Source organism: Portunus trituberculatus, chromosome 6 (genome assembly GCF_017591435.1).
Source record: "Portunus trituberculatus isolate SZX2019 chromosome 6, ASM1759143v1, whole genome shotgun sequence".
NCBI lineage: Eukaryota > Metazoa > Arthropoda > Malacostraca > Decapoda > Portunidae > Portunus > Portunus trituberculatus.
Window position 1 is genome coordinate 9,167,704 of NC_059260.1, and position 27,414 is coordinate 9,195,117.

The 27,414-nt window shown below is 40.7% G+C and overlaps 1 protein-coding gene across 1 annotated transcript in view; it reads right to left on the minus strand.

The window, feature by feature from the left end:
• LOC123517268 overlaps positions 1–27,414 on the minus strand; it is a 230,171-nt gene that overhangs the window by 140,537 nt on the left and 62,220 nt on the right. The window contains exon 5 of the mRNA XM_045277241.1: positions 17,702–17,790. Coding sequence (XP_045133176.1) covers positions 17,702–17,790 — 89 coding nt within the window. The remainder of the gene's footprint in view (positions 1–17,701; positions 17,791–27,414) is intronic.

Sequence of the window (27,414 nt, forward strand, 5' to 3'; positions counted from 1 at the left end):
GATAATTAGTGAAAAGTGAAAGGGGTGTGTATATCCCAGAAAGTCTATGTAACAAATGGCATCTTGTATTATTGTGTGCAATTTTTACTATTTAGTTTATATAACTATTTTTCTATTTTGTATTGCAATGCATTTCTCATGTACTAATATTATGTCAAAGATAGTTCTCAGCAACTCACCGTGAACTTTTGGCTATTTACTATATATACCTTTGTAATATCAATTTGTAAATAAAAAAAAAGAGAGAGAGAGAGAGAGAGAGAGAGAGAGAGAGAGAGAGAGAGAGAGAGAGAGAGAGAGAGAGAGAGAGAGAGAGAGGAAGGGAGGGAGGGAGACAGTGAGAGACAGATGGGGGAGGAGGAAAAATAAGGAGGAGTTGGAGGAGTCATAGCAACCTCTGGCGGAAGCATGGCAACTCTGTAAACATGTGTAGTCAGGTACCTGACCCCACTCTGACCTTTAATTCAGGATGGTACTACTATATCCGCGACGGTATCTAGTCAATAAATGAAGTGGTAGGATGCTGTGAGTGTGAGTCTGTGAGATGCTGTGCTGTCGTAACTGTCGTATGCGATGCTGGGCACCACCTTAACTATCTTACGTGTGCTGCGCTACCAAACATACAATACAGCAAACTCATACTAGGCATCTGCTGATCTGCTGGACATGGTTGTACGGGTGGTCGTATCTCACGTACGTCGTAAATCAAATAGTGATTGTAATGGGTAATGCTGGATTGTGAAGCAAGGAGATGTTACAGCTACCTATGGTGAATACACAGGTTCAGTGGACAGAAGAATCAACATGGGACAGAAGTGAAGAAGGACCATCATTACTTGACCTTGTATACACAAAGAAGCCAGAGCCCCCTTCCTATCATTCAATATCAAGGTCCAATGGGAAGAAATGACCAAGTAACATTAGAATTAGAAATGTAGGAATGGGAGGTGCTAAGATACAGGGAGGACTACAAATAGGAGAGATTAAATTAAGCAAGAGCAAATTTTGAAAAGTTAAGACAATTTTTTGGTGGCATAGAATGGAGAAACATTATGAACAGCAAGACAGTACACAGAAAATATGAATTATTCCTATAGAAGTGTATGAGAAGATGAGGAAATATGCACCAACTAATACAGTAACGAAGAGTATACGAGCCTGGTACAATGACAGATCTATAGAAGCTAAGAGAAAAAAAAATAAAGATTATAAGAAACTAAGAAGAGAAAAATGAAAACAACAGACAGCAGTATAAGGATGCTAGAAATGAATATATTAAAGTAAGAAGAGAGGAAGAAAGAAACTTTGAGAAGGAGGTGGTGAAAAAAAGCAAAGGTGAACCCAAGATTTTCTACAAATATCAATGGTAAGATGAAGAACAAGAAAACAATAGAAAAAACAGTTAAAGGAGGGAAAACACACTAAACAACAGAGGAAATGAGTGATATAATGAATGAGACCTTTAAGACTGTTTTCACTGAAGAAGAACCAAATACAACAATGCATTGTACAGATTTGCAAAAATCATAATGAACAAATAAGAAATTGGATATCAGAAAAGCCACAGGACCAGATGGTGTCTTTCAGTGCTCAGACTGAACATTCAAGGCATGTACAGATCAATAGTTAGAATTAATTTAAGAAATGGTTACCAGCTCATTCAAGGAAGGGAGAGTTCCACTGGAATGAAAGAGAGCTAATATAATCCCAAGATTCAAGGGAAGAAAATCAACTGAGCCATCAAATTACAGACTGGTGTCACAAGTGCTATGGAAAAGATATGTGAAATTGTTATCAAAGAAAAATGGGTTAAATATCTGGAAGAAAAACAAGTTATATCGAACAGAAAATTTGGGTTCAGGACAGGAATATCATGTGTGTCAAATTTACTAAGTTTCTACTCAAGAGTAGTAGAAGGACTCTAGAGCAGTGATGGATGGGTGGACACTGTATAACTGGACATAGAAAAGATCTGAGAGTGGTTGTACAAGAAACTCTGAGCCCTGAAAACATCAGAACATCATATAAAACGCTGACTAATATTAGGGGTGGCATTTCAGTACATGGATAAAGATATAATGAAAAAAAATTTAACAAGTATGATACATCCAAAGTTGGAATATGCAGCAATGATGTGGACACCAACCTTGAAAATGCATATAAGATTTGGACGGATCGAAAGGATATCTACAAAGATGGTGTCAGAAAAAAAGGACCAAACATTTGAAGAAAGGCTGAAGGAAATGTGACTGCCAACCTTATAAGATGGAAGAGAAAGAGGAAACCTAATAACATTGTATAAAATAGTTAATGGCATTGAAAAGATAGACAAGCAAGACCTGGTGATGGTGACAGAAAAAGCTGGAAGGACATGAGGACATGCAAAGAAGATTAAGAAAATGCAGTGTGTAAAGGACATAGGAAAAAAACATTTTCCATATAGAACAATGTAAAAGCGGAATCCTTTAAATGATGATGAAGTTGTTGCAGTATATAATGTGCATAGCTTTAAAGAAATATTAGATAAGTGGAGATATGGGGACAGGACACTATGAGCCCTGCTCAAAACCTGTACAATATGACTAGGTAAATACAACTAGGTAAATACACACACACACACACACACACACACACACACACACACACACACACACACACACACACACACACACACACACACACACACACACACACACACACACACACACACACACTCACACACACATATCCACACACCGTCACCGTCATTGAGAGAGGACGGCTCGTCTCTGGCTGCGTACAGAAAGAAAGAAAATACCTATGGTATTACAAGGCCCGGGTAACTCTAAGTTTTGTGTCCGTAAATGTCCTACTGTCTCTTAGTGTTGAAAGTGAGTGATATGGAGAGTGATCCCTGAGAGGGGAGTGTGGACGGTCATCGTTCTGGCCGTAATCAGCTGACAACAACAAAAATGACGTCCAGGCAAACTAGAGACTTCGAAGGTTTTATTACTACGCCAAAAGGACTGCAGAAACTTGACATGGATGCAAGAATCCAGGTGCTGGAGAGTAAGTTCCTAAGCATTTTGTCAATAGAAGAAAAACTGGATAGAGTTCTAGTCAAGAATAATTCATTCAAAAAAAGAGATCTACTTGTTAACGCTAGCGAATAAAGAGCTGTTGAAGGAAAAAGTAGAGATGGAGAAGGAAAACCAACAACTAAGGAAACAATGCAAAGAAATGAAGGCTAAACTCATGGAAACGGAGATAAAAATATCCGAAGGGGACTTCAAGAAAGAGGAATGTCTTAATCTAATTGACACCAGGATGAAAGAAGTGAATCATGAACATCTGGAGGTACAAAGGTCGTTTAGGGAGATAGTAAAAAAAAGCAGGAAGAGGAAAATAAAGGGATTACGCAGAGGGGAAATGGTAAAGGCACTTAAGGAAAATGAGTATGTGGTGAGAGATATCGCTGAAAAGAAAAAATGTGTGATCATAATAGGATTGCGGGAGGAAACTAACAGGAACTGGCAGGACAGGAGGGATAAGGAAAATGACAAGATTAAGTCTTTACTGAACAAGATCTCTGTGGAAGAAGAGGACCTATATGCTGAGGTAGAAGAAAGTGTGAGATTGGGAGCTTTTGAGGAAGGCAAGAATAGACCATTAAAATTGAAATTAAAGTCTCAGGTGGCAGCGGAGGCCTTGTTGAGGAGGGCTTGGAAACTTAAGGACTCTGAGGAAACCAAAACAATTTACATAAGAAGAAATATGTCACAAGATGAGAGAATGAAGATGAAGGAGCTAGTATCTGAAGTGAAGGAGAGGAATGACGAAAGAACAGAGGAGGAAAAGATCAAGTTTTTTTGGAGGATGAGAAATGGGAGGCTAAAGAAGTGGTGGATAAAACAGACGGAATAGGCATTACATGGAAGAACGAGACTAGGAATGGAATAAAAGTGACTTACACGAACATAGATGGATTTCTGTCTAAGAGGCTAGAATGTATGGATTACCTAAGAAATAATGAACCGGACATAATGTGTGTAGTGGAAACAAAGCTAAGGCCCAAAATAAAGCTAGACTGGTTTGTTGTAAAACACTACAAAGTATGGAGAAATGATAGAAAAATAAAGGTGGTGGTGGTATAATGGTTCTTACTAAGGAAGATCTGATAGTGAAGGAGGTGAACTATAGTAAGAGAAATGAGGAAGTGATAAGTATGCTTATAACAGATGGCAAGAGGGACATTAATATTATAACAGTATACATACCACCCAGAACCAGTGCTTGGGAATATGAACAGTACCAAATGGTGATGAGAAATACTCTAGACAGAATGAAGCAAGAACTCAACAGAAAGGATAGAGTGATGATAGTTGGAGACTTTAATTGCAAAGAAATAGTGTGGGAAGACTACGAAGTGGTGAATGGTGGTGAGTGGGCAGAAGAATTGTTAAAGGTAGCAACAAATAACTTGATGGCACAGTGGGTGAGATCACCAACAAGGTGCAGGGGACAAGATGTTGCAGCAAGGTTGGATTTGGTATTTACCAGGGGAATCTCTCTAAAAGAGGAAATTGAACATGAAAGTCCCTTGGGAAAAGCAATCATGATGTCCTAAGCTTTGAGCTGGATACAGAATTAAGCACGAATAAGATTGTGGAACGAGGAGGAAAAATTAAATTATACTAGGGCAAATTATAACCATATAAGGGAGTTCTTTAATGAAATTGACTGGTCCGTGGTATACCAGGAAAGAGATATGCAATTGAAATACGATAAATTTATGGATTTGTATAACTCTGCTGTGAAAAGTTTGTGCCATATTACAGAAGGGGACTTTAAATAATAAACAGTGGTTTAATAGAAATTGTGAAGAAGCAAAAAGAACAAAGAAAAGGCATGGAAGAAACTTAAGAAAAACAGTGATGTATTATCAAGGGAAGGCTACAAAACAGCAAGGAATAGATATGTTGAAGTAAGGAGAACAACACAGAAGGAATATGAACAGAGGGTGGTGGAAAACTGTGATAGTGACCCAAAATGTTTTACAAATTCATAAATGGAAAACTAAATATAAGGGAGGCAATAGAAAAGGTAAAAAATGGAGAAGAAGTATATGAAGATGCTGGAGAGATAGCTGAAATTTTGAATGACAACTTTTGCAAAGTGTTTACAAAGGAGGAGCATTTTATGGGAGGAAGGCCTACGGAAATAAAGCAAATGCAGGACATCATGGTTACTAAGGAAGACGTAAGGAAAATTATAAGCAATCTGGATATTAATAAATCAATGGGGCCTGATGGCATATCTGGGAGGTTGCTAAAAGAATGTAAGGATCAATTGTTGAACCCCATATTTGATATTGTGGAAACCTCCATACGAACAGGATTAGTCCCGAAAGAGTGGAAAAGAGCTGACATTGTGCCTATATATAAGAATGGTAGTAGAATGGAACCGCTAAATTATAGACCAGTATCGTTGACTAGTATATTGTGCAAGGTATGTGAAGAAGTAATTAAAGCTAAGTGGAGTGAGTATCTAGAAAGTGAAAACATTCTGAGTGAAAGGCAGTTTGGTTTCAGAAAAGGAAGATCGTGTGTATCCAATTTATTATGTTTTTATTCAAGAGTGACTGACATACTGCAACATAGAGAGGGATGGGTGGATGCTATCTACCTGGACTTGAGAAAGGCCTTTGATAAAGTACCACACAATAGACTGATGTGGAAACTAAAGATGACTGGAGGAGTAAATGATAAACTAGCAAAATGGATGGAAAATTACTTAATGGGAAGAGAAATGAGAACAGTGGTGAGAGGAAAGAAGTCCGAGTGGAAGAAGGTAACCAGTGGAGTTCCACAAGGGTCAGTGCTGGGTCCCATCATGTTTTTGATTTATGTTAATGATATGCCAGTAGGAATTGACAGTTATATGAACATGTTTGCAGATGATACTAAAATTATGAGGAGAGTAAAGAATGTGGAAGATTGTAACAAGTTACAGGAAGATCTTGATAAAATATATGAGTGGAGTAAAGAGTGGCAGATGGAATTTAATATAGACAAGACCCATGTTATGAAAATGGGAAGAAGTAGATACAGACCAAACTGGGATTACAGACTGGGTGATGAGAAAATTAAAGAGACCAATGAGGAGAAAGACTTAGGAGTAACTGCAAAACACTTTGTCACCGGAGAAACACATTAACAAGATTTTTTGGAAAACATACAACATGCTTCAAAATATTGGCCTTGCATTCCACTACCTAGATGAAGGAATGATGAAGAAGATATTATGTACCTTAATAAGACCCCAGCTAGAATATGCAGCATGTGTCTGGTCACCGCATATGAAGAAAAATGTGAAGAAGGTAGAAAGGGTACAAAGGCTGGCAACAAGGATGGTACCAGGACTCAGGGAGTTAGACTATGAGGAAAGACTGAGGAAGCTGGGGCTGACCACATTAGAAGAGAGAAGAACAAGAGGAGACATGATAACTATGTATAAATTGGTGAACAAGATTGACATACTGGATAGAGTTGATAAAGGTGACCACAAGTAATTATCTCCGAGGACATGGAAAAAAGCTAATAAAGGACATCTGTCTAAATGACGTGAGAAAATACAGTTTCCGCATCGTAGCATTGATAAGTGGAATAAACTGAGCAGTCATGTCGTTGATGCGGTGTGTGTCAATCAGATGAAAGAGAGATATGACAGGAATGGACAAGGAGACAGGACACAGAGAGCTTAGCTCGGGCCCTGTAATACACAAATAGGTAAATACAAATAGGTAAATATATATCTACACTTATCCAAGAAAAATTGGATAAGTGTAGATATGGAGACACACACACATAAAGCCCAGGCCCTGTAAAACTACAACTAGGTAAATACAACTAGGTAAATACACACACACAGACACAAACACACCGTCGCCATCGCTGAGAGAGGACTCTCTCCGCGGACGGAAGAAGTGAAAATACCTATGGTGTTACAGGGCCCGGGTACCTCTGAGTTAGTTTCCTGTTGATGTCCTACTGTCGCATAGTGTTGAAAGTGAGGGATATGGAAAGTGGTCCCTGAGAGGAGAGTGTGGGCGGTGATTGTTTTGGCCGTAATTAGCTGACGATAGCAAACATGGCGGCTACCCCTAGGCAACCCAAGGATTTTGAAGGTTTTGTAACTAATCCAAGAGGACTGGAGAAATTAGATATGGATGCAAGAATCCAGGCACTGGAAAGTAAATTCCTAAACATTTTGTCCATAGAATAAAAACTTGATAGAGTTATAGCCGAGAATGATTCGTTCAAAAAAGAGATCTATTTGTTAACGATAGGGAATAAAGAGCTTTTGAAGGAAAATATAGAGATGGAGAAGGAAAACCAACAACTAAGGAAACAATGTGAAGAGATGAAGGCTAAACTCCTAGAAATGGAGATGAAAATATCCGAAGGGGACTTGAGGAAGGAGGAATGCCTTAATCTAATTGATGCCAGGATGAAAGAAGTGAACCATGAACATCAGGAGGTACAAAGGTCCTTTAGGGAGATAGTGAAAAAGCAGGAAGAGGAAAATAAAGTAATTACGCAGAGTGAAATGGTAAAGGCACTAAAGGAAAATGAGTATGTGGTGAGAGATATTGCTGAAAAGAAAAATGTGTGATCATAACAGGATTGAGGAGGAAACTAACAGAAACTGGCAGGATAGGAGGAATAAGGAAAATGACAGGATTAAGTCTTTACTGAATAAGATCTCTGTGGAGGAAGAGGACCTATATGCTGAGGTAGAAGAAAGTGTGAGATTGGGAGCTTTTGAGGAAGGCAAGAATAGACCATTAAAATTGAAATTAAAGTCTCAGGTGGCAGCTGAGGCCTTGTTGAGGAGGGCTTGGAAACTTAAGGACTCTGAGGAAACCAAAACAATTTACATAAGAAGAAATATGTCACAGGATGAGCGAATGAAAATGAAAGAGCTTGTAACTGAAGTGAAAGAGAGGAATGACGAAAGAACAGAGGAGGAAAAGACCAAGTTTTTTTGGAGGATGAGAAATGGGAGGCTAAAGAAGTGGTGGATAAAACAGGCGGAATAGACATTACATGGAAGAAAGAGACTAGGAATGGAATACAAGTGACTTACATGAATATAGATGGATTTCCGTCTAAGAGGCTAAAATGTATGGATTACCTAAGAAATAACAAACCGGACATAATGTGTATAGTGGAAACAAAGCTAAGGCCCAAAATAAAGCTAGACTGGTTTGTTGTAAAACACTACAAAGTATGGAGAAATGATAGAAAAAATAAAGGAGGTGGTGGTATAATGGTTCTTACTAAGGAAGATCTGATAGTGAAGGAGGTGAACTATAGTAAGAGAAATGAGGAAGTGATAAGTATGCTTATAACAGATGGCAAGAGGGACATTAATATTATAACAGTATACATACTACCCAGAACCAATGCTTGGGAATATGAACAGTACCAAGTGATGATGAGAAATACTGTAGACAGAATGAAGCAAGAACTCATCAGAAAGGATAGAGTGATGATAGTCGGAGACTTTAATTGTAAAGAAATAGTGTGGGAAGACTACGAAGTGGTGAACGGTGGTGAGTGGGCAGAGGAATTGTTAAAGGTAGCAACAAATAACTTGATGGCACAGTGGGTGAGATCACCAACAAGGTGCAGGGGACAAGATGTTGCAGCAAGGTTGGATTTGGTATTTACCAGGGGCATCTCTCTAAAAGAGGAAATTGAACATAAATGTCCCTTGGGAGAAGCGATCATGATGTCCTAAGCTTTGAGCTGGATACGGAATTAAGCACGAATAAGATTGTGGAACAGGGAGGAAAATTAAATTATATTAGGGCAAATTATAACCATATAAGGGAGTTCTTTAATGAAATTGACTGGTCCGTGGTATACCAGGAAAGGGATATGCAATTGAAATATGATAAATTTATGGATTTGTATAACTCTGCTGTGAAAAGTTTGTGCCATATTACAGAAAGAGGACTTTAAATAATAAACAGTGGTTTAATAGAAATTGTGAAGAAGCAAAAAGAACAAAGAAAAGGCATGGAAGAAACTTAAGAAAAACAGTGATGTATTATCAAGAGAAGTTACAAAACAGCAAGGAATAGATATGTTGAAGTAAGGAGAACAGCACAGAAGGAATATGAACAGAGGGTGGTGGAAAACTGTGATAGTGACCCAAAATGTTTACAAATTCATAAATGGAAAACTAAATATAAGGAGGCAATAGTAAAGGTAAAAACCGGGGAAGAAGTATATGAGGATGCTGGAGATATAGCTGAAATTTTGAACGACAACTTTTCCAAAGTGTTTACAAAGGAGGAGCATTTTATGGGAGGAAGACCTACGGAAATAAAGCAAATGCAGGACATCATGGTTACCAAGGAAAATTATAAGCAATCTGGATATTAATAAATCAATGGGGCCTGATGGCATATCAGGGAGGTTGCTAAATGAATGTAAGGATCAATTGTTGAACCCCGTATTTGATATTGTGGAAACCTCCATACGAACAGGATTAGTCTCGAAAGAGTGGAAAAGAGCTGACATTGTGCCTATATATATGAATGGTAGTAGAATGGAACCGCTAAATTATAGACCAGTATCGTTGACTAGTATATTGTGCAAGGTATGTGAAGAAGTAATTAAAGCTAAGTGGAGTGAGTATCTAGAAAGTGAAAACATTCTGAGTGAAAGACATTTTGGTTTCAGAAAAGGAAGATCGTGTGTATCCAATTTATTATGTTTTTATTCAAGAGTGACTGACATACTACAACATAGAGAGGGATGGGTGGATGCTATCTACCTGGACTTGAGAAAGGCCTTTGATAAAGTACCACACAATAGACTGATGTGGAAACTAAAGAAGATTGGAGGAGTAAATGATAAACTAGCAAAATGGATGGAAAATTACTTAATGGGAAGAGAAATGAGAACAGTGGTGAGAGGAAGGAAGTCCGAGTGGAAGAAGGTAACCAGTGGAGTTCCACAAGGATCAGTGCTTGGTCCCATCATGTTTTTGATTTATGTTAATGATATGCCAGTAAGAATTGACAGTTACATGAACATGTTTGCGACAATACTAAAATTATGAGGAGAGTAAGAATGTGGAAGATTGTAACAAGTTACAGGAAGATCTTGATAAAATATATGAGTGGAGTAAGGAGTGGCAGATGGAATTTAATATAGACAAGACCCATGTTATGAAAATGGGAAGAAGATACAGACCAAACTGGGATTACAGGCTGGGTGATGAGAAAATTAAAGAGACCAATGAGGAGAAAGACTTAGGAGTAACCCTGCAAAACACTTTGTCACCAGAGAAACACATTAACAAGATATTTTGTAAAACATATAACATGCTTCAAAATATTGGCCTTGCGTTCCACTACCTAGATGAAGGAATGATGAAGATATTATGTACCTTAATAAGACCCCAGTTAGAAAATTACTTAATGGGAAGAGAAATGAGAACAGTGGTGAGAGGAAGGAAGTCCGAGTGGAAGAAGGTAACCAGTGGAGTTCCACAAGGATCAGTGCTTGGTCCCATCATGTTTTTGATTTATGTTAATGATATGCCAGTAAGAATTGACAGTTACATGAACATGTTTGCGAACAATACTAAAATTATGAGGAGAGTAAGGAATGTGGAAGATTGTAACAAGTTACAGGAAGATCTTCATAAAATATATGAGTGGAGTAAGGAGTGGCAGATGGAATTTAATATAGACAAGACCCATGTTATGAAAATGGGAAGAAGATACAGACCAAACTGGGATTACAGGCTGGGTGATGAGAAAATTAAAGAGACCAATGAGGAGAAAGACTTAGGAGTAACCCTGCAAAACACTTTGTCACCAGAGAAACACATTAACAAGATATTTTGGAAAACATATAACATGCTTCAAAATATTGGCCTTGCGTTCCACTACCTAGATGAAGGAATGATGAAGATATTATGTACCTTAATAAGACCCCAGTTAGAATATGCAGCTTGTGTCTGGTCACCGCATATGAAGAAAAATGTGAAGAAGGTAGAAAGGGTACAGAGGCTGGCAACAAGGATGGTACCAGGACTCAGGGAGTTAGACTATGAGGAAAGACTGAGGAAGCTGGGGCTGACCACATTAGAAGAGAGAAGAACAAGAGGAGACATGATAACTATGTATAAATTGGTGAACAAGATTGACATACTGGACAGAGAGTTGATAAAGGTGACCACAAGTAATCAGCTCCGAGGACATGGAAAAAAGCTAATAAAAGACATCTGTCTAAATGACGTGAGAAAATACAGTTTCCCCCATCGTAGCATTGATAAGTGGAATAAACTGAGCAGTGATGTCATTGACGTGGTGTGTGTCAATCATATGAAAGAGAGATATGACAGGAATGGACAAGGAGGCAGGACACAGAGAGCTTAGCTCGGGCCCTGTAATACACAAATAGGTAGAGAGAGAGAGAGAGAGAGAGAGAGAGAGAGAGAGAGAGAGAGAGAGAGAGAGAGAGAGAGAGAGAGAGAGAGAGAGAGAGAGAGAGAGAGAGAGAGAGAGAGAGAGAGAGAGAGAGAGAGGTACTAATCCCAACTGCCTACGTTTCCTCCTTTCCTTCCTCCCTCGTAACTCTTCCCCTTGTGTCTTTAGAGGGAGAGAGCAGGTGAGGACAGGGTAGCAGGTCACAGTCACAAACCAATTAGGGCTTGTTTTATGGAAGAGGTCGACAGACACATGTCCAACCATGTAGAGGAAAACGAAACATAAAATAATTGTCAATTCATTGTGGTCAATTCTCTTAAACTTTTTGTGATGAAGGTTCGGAAGGAGCCATCAGCAACATCACGGCAATCTGCCATTTTACAATTAAGCTGAATAAAGAGTCATTATTAGTGTGTTGAAGTGAGATAATGATACTGTGAAGTAATTATTACTCATCTTGTCAAGCTCTGTCTAAACATAATCTTTTGTAATAGTGTTATAATAAAAGTTCATGATGTATAGTTGTGATGATAAAGATAAGTGAGAAAAAAACAATGTTTGAAAAGATCATAGCAGTCTTATGATATAGACAGAGGGTGGAGAAGTGTGGCAATGAGGCGTGGGATGAGGAGAGAGTCTAGGAGGGGGAGATAACACACATGACAGAGGGTAGGCTAGGTCAAGCTGTCAGCCACAACTGTCTAGAATTATACATTTGTTTCTTGTTGTTGTCTTTTCTTGAGGTTTATGATTCTAATTCTCATCAAACTTATGCCTGTAAGGAAGTAATTATTTAAAAAAAAAAAAATAGAGCGCTAAACGACACATGACCCCTTTTGACATCTGGCAATGTACTGAGTCACTGAGTGAGAGAGACACATACCAAAGGTTGAAATTTATTGAGAGAAAAATATTCATATAAATTTTTTTGGGTAGATACAAGCATTAAGTGATACATAATTTTTTAGGGCATGTGTCATGCTATGACAGAACCACACAAGACATCTAAAAATGGCTTCCTGATGGGAAATGTATTTAATTATCAAAAAACAAAATACACCATGTGGTAATTTAGGGTCTGAAGGATTAGGAGAGACAATAAACCCAAAATAAATCCTGCACTGCCCAGTCCAAGTTGAACTGCCAACCCATTTTTTCTTTTCTTTTTTTTTTCCATGGGGGTGGAATTCATATAAGTCGGACATTTGTATTTCTCAAACCAACCTTTCCCCTGATTAGTCTGAGTTAGTGACGGTCAAGGGTACAGTGGAGACTCAACCCTTGAACTTAATTAATATGACTATCTATCAATCAATCAATCAATCAATCAATCATGGGGGCATACACTAAGGGCACGTTCCTTACCTACCCTATGGTGCCACTCCAGGCAATCACACCTCACGAGTCTCTATGCAGACTGCCTTCCCATTCAAAGTAACTTGCAGCAGGGGGCATCGACTTGCCACAGCCATGAGTTTTGTGGACGTCCCCTTCGCCTCCTCCATGCTGGGTTATCTCTTTCAGAGACAACCCGATATGCAGGATTGGCTTCCAGTTAATGTGCCACATGCCCATATAGTCGCAGTTGGTGCTGACGGACTATGCTGGCAATTGGCCTAAAATCAGTCTCAGAGAGCAATCGTTGATTTGATACAAAAGTCATACCAGCGGTACCTCATGATCCTGCGAAGGCATCTAGTACCAAAGACATCAATTCACCTCTTCAGATCAGTGTTCAGTGTCCATGTTTCACAACCATAGAGTAAGACAGGGATTATCAACGACTTGAAGTTCTGAATCTTTGTCCATCTACACAGGTACTGACAACACCAAATACTCATGTTAAGCAAGTCCATAACGCCAATCCAGTGTACAACTTCCTGGCTCGACCCACCATCATCAGCAAAAACAATATCTGTAATCTCAGTATTGCCGACAGATGCTCCACAATGACTTTGTGGAGCATCTGCCTAGTACCCAGTCCATGCAAGTGTTGAAAAGTGATGGAGCATGCATGCATCCTTGCCTCACTCCTGTATTCACAAGGAAGAAGCTGGAAATGCCCCCTCCAAACTCACAGACCCAGAGTAAAGGCCAGTTAATAGACCAATAATCCTTGCAGGAATCCCATGGACATGCAGAAGATCCCAGAGTGTTTCTCGATGCACTGAATCAAACACCTTCTTGAGATCAACATAGGCTGCAAGCATCCCTTGTTAAAACTCACATCAGTGCTCCACCAGTATGCGAAGCGCTACGATAGTCAGTTTTGACTTACTGGGCATGAACCCAGACTGTTCAGGTCTCTGGCATTTCAGCAGGTGACTGCAGATATGCATCAGTAGGAATGGGCAAGCACCTTGTCTGGTATGCTCAGTAGTGTTACACCACGGTAGTTGTTGCAGTCCTGCCAATCCTCTTTCCCTTCCAGATAGGGATGACTAAGCCCTTTTTCCAGTCCAGGGGAATGGAACCAGAATGCCATACAGCAGTCAAGACAACATGCAACCCACAGATCATGGCCTCACCCCCCACTTTGAGCAGCTCCACACTTATGTTTAACTATCTATACCTATAAATTAGGTATTTTGTTCTAATCTTAGCAAAACCTGAAGTTTATAAAAATTTCAATGTAATTTTTCTTTTAAATTTTCAACAGTACATACCATAAGTGAAGGCTGGTGATGGATAATGTAGAAGAGGACAGAAGAGGAGGAGGAGGGAGGTCACTGGAAAATGAATCTATCATCCTTGAAGATGTCTGGTAACTTTTTTTCTTAGTGTAATTCCTGTGAACCCACTAGTGGAAGGTTGTGGCTCACTGACACTTGTATTCTCACAAGATTACTTATCGACAATGCAAAAGAATGTTGTTTTTCTCACAACTGTGGCAGGACTAGGGATGCACACCGGTATGCCATATACTGGTACAGTAAGTCCTCGTTATACGGTAGTTCTTTATCCGGTAAATTCACAGTTACGGTATTTGGAAATTACTACCCTGATTCGATATACAGAAAGAAAAATTCACAGATAAGGTATCCGCTCATGTCATCCAAGGGGGCCCAGCGCGGGGGAGCAGGGGTGATGATGTCATCCACGCAACACCTCCCCGCCACTCGCAGTATTGACTTTAACTTGACCACCCTTGGAGCCTATTATCTCTTCCCTCCTCCCTTTTTTCTAACTGCATTACATATTAGTTACATGCATTACTAATTAGATGAATAAATGGAATATTAAAGGATCTACTGTAAGCACAAATATATTCATAATAATTATGGCAAACATTTAAAGCCTACTACCAGTGGCGAACCATACAGCAACTGATAAAGGGCAAAGATGGGCCTGGCAAGCCCACTATCAGAGAATGGAGGAAGTTGTATAACATCAAGCACACCTTAGATAACATCAAGTCATCTTGGGACGAAGTGAAGACGTCTACCATGACTTCCCAGGCTTCGCTGAAGACGACATCAGTGCGATCAGAAATGACATAGTAAATCTGGGCCATAGGGCTGGCTTCGATGAAGTTGATGATGATGACAAGAAAAACTAAACAGTCCTCCATCTACTCGTTCTTCAAGCCAGTCAGACATGCCGTCCCTGTCACACCTGCCGACCCCTGCTACAGCTGGCCCTTCCTCAATATCCTCTTTTTTCAAACCATTGAAACGTGCCGACCCTGCTACAGCTGACCCTTCTACATCTGTGCTTCCGACAGTGCAGACGAAGACGTCTTATCCTTGTCTGCCCACTGAGATGAAGATGAGTAAGAGCTGAAATCCTTCTGTTCCTTAGCCTTGAAGAGGACATCATCTGATAGAATACATAGCGAGTGAAAGGTAAATAAAAACATTTTCTGTGTATTTCTTTTGCACAGTACTTTACTTTTTTTTATTATTTTTCTTAATGATCATTTTCATTTATTTTCATTTCTGTAGGGGTGACTTTTGACGTGCTGGAACGCATTCCCTATTATTACATGTTATAATGGGTTCAGTATACAGTAAATTCTATATGCGGTAAGGTTTTCAGGAACGCATATGTACCGTATAACGAGGACTTACTGTATTTTGTTTCTGTATTACCAGTATCAGAATGGGAAAATGACGGTGGCAGGAAGAAAGAGGCCTTTGTCTACAACCATGTGCGTGGATGTTCAACTATCAGGTATTTTTCAAGTATTAAATTGAACTTTTCTGTTCGAGTATTGAAAAGTTTGACTATTAAGACATTCGAGTATTGAGTTTTCACTGTATATACTTCTTTTTATTCATCTTTGCATCACCTAAATCTATCTATTAATAGTGGAGTTCCTCAGGGTTATGTCCTGTCACCCACTCTCTTTCTATTATTCATTAATGACCTTAACCAAACTTCTTGCCCTATCCACTCCTATGCTGATGATACCACTTTACATCTTTCCACGTCCTTTCAGAGACGACAAACCCTTCAGCAAGTTAACAGATCATGCAGGGACACCACAGAATGCCTGACTTCTGATCTTTCTAAGATTTCCGATTGGGACAGAGAAAATCTAGTAGTTTTCAATGCCTCAAAAACTCAACTCCTCCATCTATCAACTCGACACAACCTTCCAGACAACTATCCCCTCTTCTTCAATGACACCCAACTGTCTCCCTCTTCCACAATGAATATCCTTGGTCTGTCCTTTACTCATAATCTTAACTGGAAACTTCACATCTCATCTCTTGCTAAAACAGCTTCTATGAAGTTATGTCTTTCTGAGGCATCTTCGCCAGCTTTTCTCGCCCTTCCAACTGCTTACTCTGTAAGAGCCTTATCCGCCCGTGTATGGAGTACTCTTCGCATGTTTGGGGGGTTCCAGTCACAGTTTTACTAGATAAGATGGAATCAATAGCTTTTCGTCTCATCAGCTCCCCTCCTCTGACTAACTGTCTTCAGCCTTTTTCTCACCGCCGAAATGTTCCATCTCTTTCTATCTTTTATCGCTATTTTCATGCTAACTGTTCTACTGATCTTGCTACCTGCATGCTTCCCATTCCTTCTGCGGCCTCGCTGCACAAGGCTTTCTTCTTCCTCTCATCTCTGTTCTGTCCAACTCCCTAATGCAAGAGTTAACCAGTACTCTCAATCATTCATCCCTTTCACTGGTAAACTCTGGAACTCCCTCCCTGTATCTGTGTTTCCGACTTCCTACGACTTGTCTTCTTTTATAAGAGGGAGGTATTGAGGCATTTGCTCCCTAATTTTGGTGGATGCTTTTCCACTTTTTAGAGAGCCAGCACTCAAGTGGGCATTTTTCTTTAATCTTTTCCTTTTTTGCCCTTGCTGGCCCTCTTTCCTACATATATATATATATATATATATATATATATAAAAAAAAAAAACAGTAACAATGAGGGAAAAAAAATTAGTGACACACATGTGGACCAAGATGGTGGTAACATGTTATGGTCATCGAATAAAGTGGTAAAAGCTCAAAATCTAAACTCTTCTCTGAAAAATTGTGGGGTGCCATATATATATATATATATATATATATATATATATATATATATATATATATATATATATATATATATATATATATATATCATGAAAGTATCCAACTCATCTGATATCCTGCTTGTTAAAATCTGATTTATGTGGGGTTTACTGCAGTATATCTTCTAAAATGAACCTATGAAGGGTTTGGTGATCTGGTTATCATACCTAATTAATATACTACCTACACCAGTAAGTTAATATAGGGAATCATGCAGAGGAGGCACCCTATTTTCCTTGCACTATCCATATCCTTTACCTACAACACAGGAATATTGAGACACACTGTTTAAAGATCATATCTTCAGACTGACTTTAAGGTTTTGCCCATAAGTTGGCTCAACCACAAAACAGTGCAGGCAATAGTGTGTAGGACATAAGAATCACTACGGCAACCTAAACATTAGCATGAGAAGGAGAGATATAAAGTAGATTAAGAAGAAACAAAGGAAATGAACAATGAATGAGTTAAAGGAATGAATGAATAAATGTGTTTTATTACACAGGCAGGCAAAAGTGAGAGAGAGAGAGAGAGAGAGAGAGAGAGAGAGAGAGAGAGAGAGAGAGAGAGAGAGAGAGAGAGAGAGAGAGAGAGAGAGAGAGAGAGAGAGAGAGAGAGAGAGAGAGTTTCCATTAAAAGGAAGCACAAATGGATGGAATGGAGAGGATTCCTACCTTGCATTTTATTATAAGACGAGTTCCATTTTGATTCTCCATGTAATCAACCACATAGTTGTTTCCTTCAACTGAGTTAAACAACACATCTGAAATATAAATATGTGGTTAGCAAACAATGAGGAGAGTCTTGTAATCAAACTGTTCTTTCAACAATGAAGAGCAATAGACAATAAATTATAAACTCAATATAGGTGAAATCATTAATATTCCCCAGTTTTGAAAGATTTTACATAAAAAGTGATGCTACACTATGTTCAATATAGACCAGAAGTAAGTCAATTGCTTTTCATTTCTTCACTTGTTTTCCAATGAGAAAGGTCATTCTTTTGGCACAGCCAGACAACTGGTGTTTGCAACTTCACTTTCAAAGTTTTCCTACATACTTCCTCAACAGAAGCATAGCAAGTTGGGGGGGTGGGATGGGGGGACAGTCTGCCCCAAGCAGCACATTTCTGGGTGGCACTCTACTGGGGCAACACTTAATCTAATGACCAAGGAACCAGGAGTGTGTCAGATTATCAGATTTCATAGATTATCATGATGTTTCCCTGAAAACACAATACAGGTAACTCTCAATTTACGCGTGTTTGATTTACGCGTTTTTGTTATAACGCGACTGAAAAAATATTATAATGAACTTAATTTGCGCGATCAGTTTGCTTATACGTGATTTGGCCCAACTGCATTTTCAAACTGAGTGCCAGACGCAATTTCAAACTGCGTGCCAGAGAGTTCCGCAGCTGGCCGATAGGTGGGAGCTCCGGGGCTGGATCCAAGAAGTAGGTTGTTGTGTATGTTGGATCAGACAACCTCCATAACAACCTTCTGCTCACATACCAACCTTCATAAAATAGCATCCACAAAGATTCATTGCTGTTGGTGGGTGGAGGTTGGTAGCCCGCCTAAAAGTACTCATTGGCTGCCAGGAGCTAGATCCAAGAAACTTTAACCTCAGAGCAACCTCCTGCCGCGAAATGACATCCATGAATGCTTGGAGGGACGGTAATGAGGTTGCTATCAGGTTGCTCTGAGGTTGCTGGGAACACCACCTCTCTGAGGTATGAAACACAGGCCACACAAAGCGGCAGTCAATTGTGATATAGCGTAGCTCTGCCCACACACCCCCCCGCTCGCCAGATCCCCATAACCCCCAACTTGGCCACTTGCTCACAGCTCGTAGCCTACGCCGCTCATGCCTGTTCTCTTCACTGCTAGCTATATCTTGCATGTTGCTTACCACACGCCATGCCATGCAAATGGTATAAAACAGAAGTACCGAACGGGGGAGTTTTTGATTACTATTAACTGCGCTATGTACTGCACCTGTGTATACAGTGGTACCTTGAAATACGAGCTGGCTGAGATACAAGTTTTTTGGATATGAGCTACTATTTGATCTTTTTATTTATTTTGAGATACGAACAAAATTTTGAGATACAAGTCACGCCTATGGATGTTGCCACTGTAGTCTGTGGCTTGGCACATTGGTCCAGCCTCAGCTGAGTTAGTATATATGTGTTTCCTGTGGATCTCATACATTGTGATTGTGCTATCACCATTTTCACACTATTTACTGACCTTTTTTTTGTCTAAAGGAAGTGCAGTTTTAATCTATATACAGTGATCCCTCGTTTATTGCGGTTAATGGATACCAGAACCCCCCGCAAAAGGTGAAAAACCACGAATTAGGATTTGCCCCCCCCCCCTAAGAATTTTTGTGTATGTGTATGTGGGTACCAGAATGTTTAAAATATGTAAACAGTATTTACACTTTACATATACAGTATTTTACTTAAATCTATTTAATTATAAAACCTTATACAGTAATTATACATTTACTCTCTCTTTCTCTCTCTCTCTTCCCCCCCCTCTCACAAGATACATAACACTCACCCTCTTCTGCCCTCTTTGATCATATGAAAAGTTTCACTTTTTCACTGATGGTCATCATCTTCCTCTTCCTCTTGGGCTCACTAGAGGAAGTTTTCACTGGGGCACAGGGCTTAGGCAGCTTTGTAAGGGTTTAACAAATCATTACTTAAACAAAAAAAGTTATCGCGAACACAACACTAAGATACAGTATGTGAGACAGTCAACAGCATGGACGAGACTGGCAAGATACAACCAAGACCCATAGATTAGAAGGTCAACCTACAAGACATTCAAAATGGGTCTAATATGAGCATCCGTAGCGTCAGCGGGTTCACAAGTAGTCACAGTGGGGATGTTGGTTCAGTTAGCAAGCTGCCTGGTAGGTGTTCACGTGCTTCTCTCTCTCCCATTCTCTCTCTGTTCTGCGCCAACATCGGTCACAATGCCAAGTTATGCAGTGCATGACTGTTTTAATTATCAGTAGTATATAATATGTAGTATGTAGTATGTGATAAATGAAAACCATTATTTTTTTTCCTGGTAATTTTGCACCTTAAGACATTAGTAAATTTCTGATGTCTAGTTATTGAGAGGTCCCCATTCAGTTACTTGTGTAGATACAAAATGCCTCAGTTATATATGTAACGTAAAAATGAAATAATAATAACAATAATAATAATACAGTAATACTCCACTTAACGAACGTTCGCTTTACGAATTTCCGCTTTAACGTACTATACAAATTTAGACCAAAAAATCCGCATAACGTACAATCAAATCCGTTTTAGCGAATTTTGTGGGTTTGAATTTCCCAGGTGAAGGGCCGAACACGGCAGCTTCGCCGTGATTTACTGGCTCCCCGCCTTTGTGTCTCGCACTCCTGGTGCTTGTACTGGCTGCCTCTGTCTTACTTTCTCCTGCTCCGCATTATCCTGTGTTTCTGCTCCGCTTTGCAACATGTTTTCACCACTTAACAAAGATGGAGAAGAAATCTGTGAAGGCAAGGAAGGTTGTAAGCCTTCAGTAGAAGGCTACTATAATCAAGAGGTTGGAGGAGGGCGCCAAGCCGTTGATGCTGGCAGATGAAATGAGACTTTCATGGTCAACTGTGTCCACCATTTGGGGGAAGCGGGACCAGATCAAAGAAGCTTCATCGTTTGTCATTCAGAGTGGACAGCTACGACTCCAGCACATCCGAGATCCTAGACTTGACAGGATGGAGCTGATGCTGATCACCTGGATTGAGGACCGAAACCAGAAGCGAATGCCTGTTAGCCAAGCTTTCATCATGGACAAAGTGCGATCGCTGTGGGACACCATCAATGTGGAGGAAGAGGCAGAGCCACAGCCGTCCACCTTAGGGGCACAGTCATCCACCTTAGGACCACACCGGTATGAGGAATTCAAGGACAGCAGGGGATGGTTTCGGCAGTTTAAGGTGAATAACTAAAAATACATAGCTTGCATGTGGTGCATATATACATGTAATTTGTGTCTACAGGTTTCAAATAAAGCCTGAAATAGATTGCATATTATATGTACTACAGCTATTTTGTAAATTTAAATATGTAAAACCTATAATATCTGACACGTGGTGCATTTCTTTGTTTCTAGATGCGGGCGGCGCTCCATAACATCAAGATTACAGGGGAGAGCGCGAGTGCTGACAAGGTGGCAGCAGAAGCCTTCCCTGACGAGTTCAAAAGGCTGGTGAGGGAGGGAAGCTACTCGCCTCGCCAAGTTTTTAATATTGACGAGACGGGCCTGTATTGGAAGCGCATGCCCAGTAGGTAATAAATATATTCACGAAAATTAACGTGATAAATTTCCAGTGTACAAATTTAAATGTTATTAAAATGTTAATTAATCAAAATTTCTCAATCTTTTCAGAATATTTGTGGCGAGGACAGAGAGGTCGGCACCAGGCTTCAAGGCATCCATGGACAGATTGACGCTGGCGTTGGGTGGCAATGCGGAGGGCGACGTCAAGCTGAAGCTGTTGCTGCTGTATCACTCAGCCAACCCAAGGGCCCTCAAAGCCATACCAAAGGACCATCTGCCTGTTGTATGGCGGGCTAACAAGAAGGCATGGGTGACAGCAGCGGTCTTCCATGACTACATATCTACCTACCTGTCGCCCTTCGTGAACAATTAAGTAAAAATATTCATGCAGTGAAACAAAAAAAAATCTAATTCAAGTAAAAAAAAAAAAAAAATACAATTTGTAATGTGCTGTTCGTGATGTACGTAGTATGTATGTACGGTTACATGTGTACATATTAAGTGAACTATTTTTTTTTTTTTCCCTTTGGCAACAGCTACTGCTCGTGGATAATGCCCCCGGATACCCATAGACAATGACGGACTGGTGTGAAAACATCTAGGTTGTCTTCCTGCCGCCCAACACCACGTCCTTACTGCAGCCCTGCAACCAGAGCCTCATCGCGACGTTTAAACATCACTACACACGTTGCACACTGAGGGCGACTAATGTAGCGCTGGACGTCCGTAGGGTCTCGGTCAAGGACTTCTGGCACGAGTTCAACATCAGGGCTGCCACAGAGCACATTGTCGCTGCAGGGGACGAGGTGCAGAACACCACCATGAATGAGGTGTGGCAAAATGTGTGGCTAAAAGTTGTTCGTGATTTCAGAGGGTTTGATCCTATTGCCCCGCCAGTTAGACCTGCAGCAGGAAATAGCTGAACTGGCCAATTCAGCTCATTTGTCGGCCGAGAGACAAGACGCCATTAACGCGGACAACATTGCTGAGCTCGTCCAGTCCCACGCTGATGACCTCAGCGCAGAGGAATTGGTGGAGCAGCAGCTGGAGTTGGCAGCTAGGGAGGAAATGGAGGAAGAGTCACCTGTCCTAAAAGCAACGGCGCTTGCTGACCTGACAGCGGTGGTGCAGTCAGGCCTCGATCTCACCTTCACTTAGCAACAGCGAGCAGGATGAGATGTGATTTTATTTTCTGTTTTGTGTTACGTGGTGTTTTTTTTTTCTTAGTGTTTTTGTGTGTGTGTGTGTGTTATTGGTGGTAGTGTGTGATGAGTGTTTCCCCACCACTTCCCTCACTTAGTAGCAGCAAGGAGGATGAGATGTCTTTTTTTTTTCGTTTTATGCTAGTGTTTTTTTTCAGTGATTTTTGTTAGTTTTTTTGTACGTATTACAACAAATGTTGTAAAGATTATCAAAACACTTCTTGTTTATTAACATACAATTTTATTTAACCCATATAGTATGTTAGGGATACTACTACTTCGTTATTAATGGTACAGATACTTATATATCATTTTTTTTTACCGATGTGGTATGTTGGGGACCAGCCCAGAATGCATCCCCCCCTATTTCCATTATTTCCTATGGGAAAATGACGTCCGCTTAACGAATTTCTGCTTTACGAATAACTTTGACATCCCATCCCTTATCTTGTTCATTAAGAGGAATATTACTGTAATAAGAAGAAAAAGAAGAAGAAGAACGAAAACAGCAACACTATATTAATATTAATAATAATAAGAGCAAAAGTTTAATAGTAATAATAATAATAATAATAATAATAATAATAATAATAATAATAATAATAATTTACGAATAACTCTGACATCCCTTATCTTGTTCATTAAGTGGAGTATTACTATAATAAGAAGAAAAAGAAGAAGAAGAACAAAAACAGCAACACTATATTAATATTACTAATAATAAGAGCAAAAGTTTAATAATAGTAATAATAATAATAATAATAATAATAATAATAATAATAATAATAGATAATAATAATAATAATGATAATAATAAAAATAACAATAATATTAATAATAAAAGCAAGAGTATTGATATCATTATATATGATAATAATGATACAACGGTCATAGAGAGCAAGAGAGTGCTCTGACAGTTGAGAGAGAGAGAGAGAGAGAGAGAGAGAGAGAGAGAGAGAGAGAGAGAGAGAGAGAGAGAGAGAGAGAGAGGATGGATGGATGGATTTTGTTTAAGGCGCCACAACGCCGCTTCAATAATTTAAAAAGACAGAGCAGTTAAAAAACTATATAAAGGCAGTTATAAACAGTAGAGTATCTAAAAAGTAAAAAAGACAATAAAACTAAATAAAATATTAAAATGCATATAATGAAATAAGTATAAAATTCAAAGCTTTGGGAGAAGCCCAGCTTCTCCCAAAAACCTAAAAACGTCATGGCCCTGGGCCAGACACTCTGTTCCAAGGACCTTTGAGATATAATAGACACCGTTATCTATATAGAGGTAGCGGTGTCTTAAGTCAGTCAAACTGGAGCACTCCACTAGTAGGTGCCGCACCGTAAGCGGCACCAAGCAGTCATTACAGTAAGGTTGAGGGTCCCTGGTCAGGAGGTACCTTTGTGTAAGGTACGTGTGACCTATACAACGTCACGCCAATAAACTCTGTGCACGGCGATCCCGGACATGGATATAAGTCCACTGAGGGAGTGTGGAAGTAGTAACCTCTCCCATTTTCAAAGTTGCGACCCCCGTTAGCCATCTCCTCTGCCAAAGTGCTACAATCGCCACACGAATTGCATGAAATATATCTCGAAACGGAACAGGGGAAGGAGCCGGAGCGCGACTTGCTGCCTCTTTAGCGAGGTGGTCTGCGTGTTCATTCCCTGGAACACCAACATGACCAGGGACCCAACAGAACCCAACACGATATCCTCGTTGGGTAAGAAGATATAGCCACTCCTGGGCTGATAAAATCAAAGGGTTAAGGGAGACAGTGCAAGAGAGAGCAGTAAGAGCACTGCGACAGTCACTAAAAATTGTAAAAGACGAAACCGGGAGAGTAAAAATAATCCGTAAAGCTAAAACTATGGCAGACAGCTCCGCAGTAAAGACGGAGGCAACCGAAGGAAGGCTGCCACACCGATAAAAAGAGGGGAAAACCACACTAAATCCAACGCCTGCGTCAGATTTGGAACCATCACTAAAACCGGGGATATCATCAGAATGGATAAAAAAGTGTTCTAAAAACCGTGTGTGGGACAGAGCTGGCAAAAAATCCTTCTTGCCATCTATAGCAAGAGGGCATGATGAAACAAACGGAAGCTGCCAATAACCAACTTGTGGGAGCCGGAAAGAGTAGACAGAAGTGGGGTCGATGGACAAATCCATCATCAGGTTTGCCACTCAAAGGCCAAAAGGTTTAGGTAGACTCGGTCGAGTGTCATACGCCTGCGAACGCGAGTCCCGCAACATTGACATACAAGGGACAGAGTCGGGAAGATGGTGGATGCAAAACAACACCAGAGCATCGAAGACTGGCGCCGGAGGTCGAGCGGCCAGAAACCAGCATCCACTAGAAGGCTAGGTATTGGAGATGTCCGAAATGCACCCGTAGCCAAGCGGACCCAAGCATGGTGTACGGGGTCAAGCATGCGTAGGCGTGCATCCGTTGCGGATGAATAGATCTCACAGCCGTACTCCAGCTTTGGAAGTATAAGTGTATGGTGGAGAAGCAGCAAAGTGTCCCTGTCCGCACCCCAAAAGGTGTGACTTAAAACGCGAAGAAGGGATAGTGCCGTCCTGCAAGACGCTTTGAGAGAACAGAAATGTGGAACACAAGTAAGACAGCTGTCAAACAATAGGCCAAGACATCGAGTGGCCTCCACACACAAGATGCATCTATTGGCTAAATATAAATCGGGATCTGGATGGACACCACGATTTCGACAAAAATGCATAGACACGGTCTTTGAGGTGGAGAATCGAAAACCGTTTATGTTGGCCCAACTGGACACCCGATTTATTGCCAGTTGGAGTTTTCGCTCAATCAGTGACATCCTAGCAGCAGCAAAAGAGATGCACAAGTCGTCCACATATAAAGAGCTGTGAACGCCATCCGGTAGAGTATCTATAACACCATTTATTGCAACTGCGAATAGCGTAACACTAAGAATACTTCCCTGTGGGACACAGTCATTTAAAGCTGTAGCATCGGAGAGAACACTCCCCACATGAACCCGTAAAAGATGTCTGGATAAAAACTGCTGGATAAAAATAGGAAGGTGGCCACGGAGACCAAAACTAAATAAGGAACGTAAAATCCCATGACACCAAGCTGTGTCGTAGGCCTTCTCCAGGTCAAAAAATACAGTAACCTGGTGGGGGTGATAAACGAAGGCCTCACAAATAGAAGACTCTAGGGATAAATGAACATCCGTAGTAGACCTCATTTTTCGGAAGCCGTACTGTACCGATGACAAGTACTTCCCCCTCTCCAAGTACCACATGAGTCTTACATTTACCACTTTTTCTAACACTTTACAAATACAAGACGTCAAAGATATAGGACGGTAATTCGTAGCCTGGAGATGATCCTTCCCAGGCTTCGGAAATGGGAGAACCACTGCCACAGCCCAAGAAGTAGGAAAGTCACCGGTATGCCAAAATCATATTATAAAGATTTAATAAAAAGTTAAAAGCACTGTCAGACATGTGGCGCAAGAAGGCATATGAAATATCATCTGGGCCAGAAGAAGAGTCATGACACTGGGACAAAGCAGTCCGCAACTCGGAGGCTGAGAAGGGGACATTATAAGACTCCCTTCCTGTGGAAGAAAAATTTATGCCGAGAGATTCCATTCTCTGGCGGTGACGTACACCTGGAGCTGCAGGATGCCTCCGGGAAACATTGGCAAAGTGCTCCGCGAAGAGGTCGGCGACAGTCCTAGGGTCTGCCACCGTTCGCCCAGCAGACAACAAAACTGGCGGGGGAGGAGCAGAATACTTCCCAGAAATTCGCCGGACTTTGTTAAAGACATCCGTAAGAGGAGTGTGGGCATTAATGGAAGACACATAAGCTTTTCAAGAGGCTCTTTGTGCCTCTTTCAAAACGCGGCGGGCCCAAGCTCGGCAGCGCCGAAAAGCTTCCACACACTGCAGGTCCCCACGATGTCGCCGGAGACGAGAGAAAGCTGCCCGTTTCTCTTTCACCGCTGCAGTGCATGCTGCGTTCCACCAAGGAACAGGGCGCTTAGTAAAGCGACCTGACGTTCTAGGGATTGTCTGAAGCGCTACTGAAATTAAAAATCGGTAAAATAATCAACAGCCTCAGCACAAGTAGAAAAGTCAGCCAGCGGACGGATAAAAGAGCTAAGGTCTGTGAATCGAGGCCAATCTGCCTTGTCCAAAACCCAGCATGGGGGCCGGGACTGTGGCTCAGATTTCACAGATTCTAATAAAATCGGAAAGTGGTCACTACCGTGTAAATCTGGTTGGACCCGCCAATTAAAATCGAGTAAAGAATTAGATGTACAAATAGAAAGATCAATAGCCGTAAAAGTCCCAGTAGGACTATGGAAATGTGTAACATCCCCAGAATTTAAAACCTCCAATCCCTCATCCTCAATAAAAGAACCGATTAAAACCCCACGAGGATTACTAGCACCTTCATCCCACAATGGGTGACGGCCGTTAAAATCTCCCAACAAGAAGAATGGCGAAGGTAGCTGACGCACCAGGCCGTCAAGCTCACCCCTGGAGACAGGAAGCCGAGGAGGGAGATATAAACTGCAGATGGTGTACAGTCGTCCCATAAAGACCTTAACAGCAACCACCTGAAGGGGAGAGTTAAGTTGTACCGGGATAACAGGTATATCCTGTGCCACCGTGGTGACCCTGGTCAGGGAAAGGAATGTTAAAAAAGGCACGATAGCCAGGAGGACTAGAATAAGGACTATCACCTATCATAGTCTCATGTAGAGCTACACAGGCTGGAGAAAACTCTGACAGCAAAGCTCGGAGTTCCCCCCACGAGGTGTAAAGGCCTCTACAGTTCCACTGTAGAAGCAAGAAGACGA